The sequence below is a fragment of the Tiliqua scincoides genome, chromosome 5 (genome assembly GCF_035046505.1).
Source record: "Tiliqua scincoides isolate rTilSci1 chromosome 5, rTilSci1.hap2, whole genome shotgun sequence".
Classification (NCBI taxonomy): Eukaryota; Metazoa; Chordata; class Lepidosauria; order Squamata; family Scincidae; genus Tiliqua; species Tiliqua scincoides.
In genome coordinates, this window is record NC_089825.1 from 91,280,476 (window position 1) to 91,285,332 (window position 4,857).

The 4,857-nt window shown below is 49.0% G+C and overlaps 1 protein-coding gene across 1 annotated transcript; it reads right to left on the bottom strand.

Annotated features, from left to right (window-relative positions):
• Positions 1 to 3,792: 3,792 nt before the first annotated feature.
• LOC136652338 (reticulon-4 receptor-like 2) lies at positions 3,793 to 4,857 on the bottom strand. Its single transcript, XM_066629274.1, has one exon. It carries the CDS (start codon positions 4,855 to 4,857, stop codon positions 3,793 to 3,795), a length of 1,065 nt encoding a protein of 354 aa, XP_066485371.1.

Consider the following 4,857-nt stretch of genomic DNA (forward strand, 5'->3'; position numbering starts at 1 on the left):
TAGTATGTGATGAACCGGAAGGAAGTCAGCTTACCAGCCAGGCTGACCTTCTGGGGGAGGGAGGCAATTTGCATAAGGTGCTTAAGAGTGTTAAAGCTACAACAAAAGAACAATAGACTTCATCCTCTAGAGGTGCATGCTTGTTTTGCATAATCAGGAGACACAGTGATTAGGTTATACATTGACCTGCAAGGAAGTGGGGGTTGTGTAATTCATGTGCTTGTAGCTTGGCCATGGCCCTTAGAAACATGTGCTCGGGGAGGAGTGGCCTGCTTGCTTGGTCTGTATGATCCAAAATAACATAACCAGATATAAAAATCACAACTTGGAAGGGAAAAGGGGATTTTCACGTAACACACTCACCTGCATTTTTTAAGCGCACATTTTGCTTGCTTTCCATTCTACCATAGAGATACAAAGTCTATAATCAAGTGTATTTATATCTCTAACATTCTACAGGCATGAACCTAGGGCGCTGCAAAAACCGTTTCCAATTGCGCTCTGCAGCTCCGATTGGGTTTCACAGCTCCTAGACGGGCCCTGCAGGCCGCTGAGGTCTTTCCATCCACAGCTCATTTGCGTCACCAAGGTCTTGAGATACATCTCCAAAGCAACCCAATTTGAAATCAGTGATTAAAATCAGAGACCCAGATACCCTCTTGGGACTTGGAGAGGTCCCCTCTGCACTCTTTCCCTCTCAGTGATCAGCGGAGAGAACATAAGTGTCACTTCAACGGCCTACTTTCTCCAAAAGATTATTGGAAATGTGAGCTGAGGTGTGCACTGTTTCTATCACTGAACCTTTATGAAGGCCCAATTAACACATGCAGACAATTGGGGGAGGGGTGTACGTATGTGTGTACCTTCACACAGAGTCCACTACATCAGATAATCTAGTCCAGTGGTTCTCAAACTTTTCAGTCTCCAGAGCCCTAAACAGAGTCTCGGGGAGCCCCACCAGAGCATGTGTGGAGTCTTTGGGGAGTCCCAGAGTACCAGAGCATTTGTGGAGTGGTACAATACCACTGGAGTGGTACAGTGGCAGCCATTTATGGTGAGCTCAGGGGGCTCTTGAAGAGGTCTCAGGGAGCCCAGGGCTCCTAGGAATGCACTTTGAGAAACTGCTCAGGTCCATAAAAGCTTATACAGTGGAGCTTTGATTTAACTGACGAATGGGAGGGGAAGTCAAAAATCCATTAAATCTGAATGCATTGAAGTAAATGGAGATGCACATGTGCAAAAAGGCGTACTACTCATTTTTGACAGAGCAGAAAGCGTCCATTGTTTCCAAAGTCTATTAAATTGCTGTCCATTAAATGGGGGTCCGCTGTACTATGAGAAACCTGTTAGCCTTCCAAGTGTGACACGAAGGCTCTTTTTGATATTTGTTGCTCGAGACCTCTTGTCGCTCGAGACCTCTTGAGACAACGGTGCTCAAAATGCAAGAGGCCGCACAATTTGCATGCAGCAAATTGTCCCAACGACGTAGGTGGCCCTGCAACTCTGAACACACTGCAACAAAACTTCAAAAAAAAAAAAAACACAACTCCACGGGACAAGCTAGTTCACTTGAACAGCGTGTCACACTCAAGCACACGGAGTTAATTCTGACCTGGCTGCCAAGTGCACGCCATCCAGTAGGCTGACATGGCTGACCAAGGATTTCAACCCTGGTCTCCTTGGTGTAACACTCTAACCAATATCTCACACTAATTGGGATCAAAGTAGTCTAAGGGTCCAATCCAGAGCAGTGTGTGCCAGCTCACCGCTGGTGCACACTATTACAAATGTCCCTTCAGGTACGTTTGAAGGCATTAGCACCAGCCCAGGGCCAGAGCTGACCCAGCACAAGCTTGAGTTGGGACAGCATAGGTTGGAGGTGCGGCCTGGCATGCACTTAGAGTGCCAGGCAACAGAGAGGTAAGTTGGGATGGGGGGCAGGGAGGAAACTTCCGGGGTAGGGGCAGCAAGGGGAAGGCGTGGCGGGGGAGGGAGCAGGGTGGGAGGGGGTGGGACCGGCAGAGCTCAGCTCCACTGGATCTGAAGCCCAGTGTTGGGCCACGAGGCCTGACACAAGGTGCCCTTACTCTCAGCCGGCTAAATAGCCAAGGCACAGTCGAGTAGCCCCATTGCAGGGCTGCTTCCCTTACTCTGGGGAAGGGGACGAATGTCCTTTTCCCCTGAGGAGCCGCTGCTGGCTGCCCAGTACACTCAGGTTGCCACGGCAGCCATTTTGAAGCTGCAGCAACCCTGGTAGCTCAGGTCTGTCAAGCACCTCATTCAACCATGAAACTCGCTGGGTGATCTGGGCCAGTCCTACTCTCTCAGCCTACCTCAGAGGGTTGTTGTGAGGATCACTTGGGTGCAGAGATAACCAAGTGTGCTGCCCTGAGTCCCTTGACAGAACTATCAGCTAAAAAAAATGCAAACCAAATGCACATCTGCCCATCCATCAGTAGGTCTTCAAGAAAGAAGTCCGAGAGGAGAAATATAGTCAATCTCCCAATATTTATCTCCTGCATTGGGGTACAGTATTGACACAGCTGAGTAAAACACAAGTTACCAGCTTGCTGAGATGGGAAAAGAAAACAAGATTAAAATGAAAGAGGGGTGTTTAAAAAAAAATTAAAGAAACAATTACCAATAGAGGAGGGGCAGTGTTCTTTAATATCCTATAAGGAAGCTACCTTCTGCCTGGACCATTACATAGAAGAGACCACAAATCCACCATCTGTGAGCATTACAGAGACTTACAGTCCAATGCAAAGGTGCCCACTCTTGCTCCCATGGCACCTCTGCATGCTGCAATTTTCAGAGATGCACTCTTCAGTCCATCCAGCTTAGTCTGGAACGCGATGTTCCCGGCACCACTGTTCTTTATTCAGCTGCCCTGAAGGCAGGAGCTACCAAAGGTTAGAAACTTGGGTGGTCCACGTGATCCCATCCCTAAGAAGGTAGTGTTGATGCAAGGTCCACATCCATATCACATCACAACTTTTTTTAACGGGTCAGGCTGGAAGCAGAAGAAGAGGGAGGAACCATGTGGAAACACCCCTCACGCTGAAAAGTGTGGCCACTCAGAGGGAGACAAGGAAAACACCACTGAACGTATATAAGAAGAGCCCCACTGGATCAGGCCAAAGGCCCATCTAGTCCAGCTTCCTGCATCTCACAGTGGCCCAACCAATGCCTCAGGCAGCATACAAGACAAAAAGATACCTGCATCCTGTTGCCATTCCCTTGCATCTGGCATTATGAGGTAGCCTACTTCTAAAACCAGGAGGTTTCATGTACACATCATGGCTTGTAACCTGTGATGGACTTTTCCTCCAGAAGTCTGTCCAATCCCCTTTTAAGGGAATCTAGTACCTTCACCACATCCTGTAGCAAGGAGTTCCAGAGATTAATCACATGCTGGGTTAAGAAATGCTGGATCTTTGTTGCCTCCATGTTTCTGTGAGCTATGGGGCTTTCAAGGGCCACCTGCTCAACAGGCAGGGACCCAAGGTGAATTGGATGATTCTACAACATTGAACAGAGACAGGTAAGTGCAGCCGTATTCCCCCCAACACATTGCTGAAAAGTGTGGAAGAAGCTGAAGCTACTGCTATAGTCACATCCTTTCTCTAAGGCGACAAATGGGAGATGCTGGCTGAGAATCTATGGACCCACACATTTTTGGATAACTGTGAAAACAAGGAGGACTTGATAGAGTTCAGTACTGGACAAAAGCAGGATACCAGAAGACGGGGTTCTGTTACTTAACTGTCCTTCCCATTTCCATCTCATGCCTCATTTCTCCTGTGGGTCAAAGGGACCTTCTGGTTCATTCCAGTTCTTCTCCTGGTTCTTTTTCCTGTTCCTCTCTGCCATGACAATGGCAGCAATGACCGTAACCAAGACAGTCACCGTGATCACCAAGACAGTGGCCGTCTCTGCAACACACAACTGGTTGTCCACGGAGATGAGGGGGGAGCCTGCTAACTGCCAGGGGTTGGCGCAGGTGATGTTCTCATAGTCATCCACATGGAGGTGTCGGACACTCATGATCTTGCCAAAAACTCGCTGGAGATCACAGTCGCAGGTCCACAGGTTGCCTGAAAGCTGGATGTGGGTGCTGATGGTTTGGATGTTCAGGAAGGTCTTAAATTTGAGGTGGACAAGCTGGTTGCCAGTCAGTGCCAGAAGATTCATGTTGTGCAAGGAAGTGAAGGCTTCCACCTGAATGGAGCTGATGTTGTTGTTGTTGAGCAACAGGATCTCCAAGTTCTGCAACATGAAGAAGAAGCCATTGTGGACGACCACAAGCTTGTTCGATTGAAGGTAGAGGTGGCGGAGCCGGGACAGGCCCCGGAAAGTTCCTCTCTCGATAGATGTCACCCGGTTGTGACTCAGATCAAGCTTCTCCAGGTTCTCCAGATACTGCAAGCTTTCAAACCCCAATGCCACCAAATGGTTGTGGGCCAACTTGAGATCCTTCAGGGAAGTCAAGTCATCTGAGAAGTCCCGTGGCAGACGAACCAGAAGGTTGTGGCTGAGATCCATCTTCTCTAGGAATCCCAGGGACTTGAAAGCTTTGGGCCAGATCCTGGCAATAGAATTGTGGGCCAAGAGGAGAATCTTCAATGTCCATAAGGTATCCAAGCTGCCTCCCTCAAGCCCACTCAGGTTGTTGTCCCTCAAGTCCAGCATCCATGTGTTGTGGGGGACGCCCTGAGGGATATGGGCCAAGTGCCGACTCCGGCAGTCCACAAAGCTGGAGGATTCATAGCAGACGCACAGGTGGGGGCAAGCCTTGGATGCATGGATTTCAACAGCGGACAGAACAAGAAGAGCCACGAACAACAACGGCGGCAT

Coding starts and splice junctions, on each gene's coding strand:
- LOC136652338 (XM_066629274.1), bottom strand. CDS start 4,857: ATGCCGCCGTTGTTGTTCGTGGCTCTTCTTGTTCTGTCCGCTGTTGAA.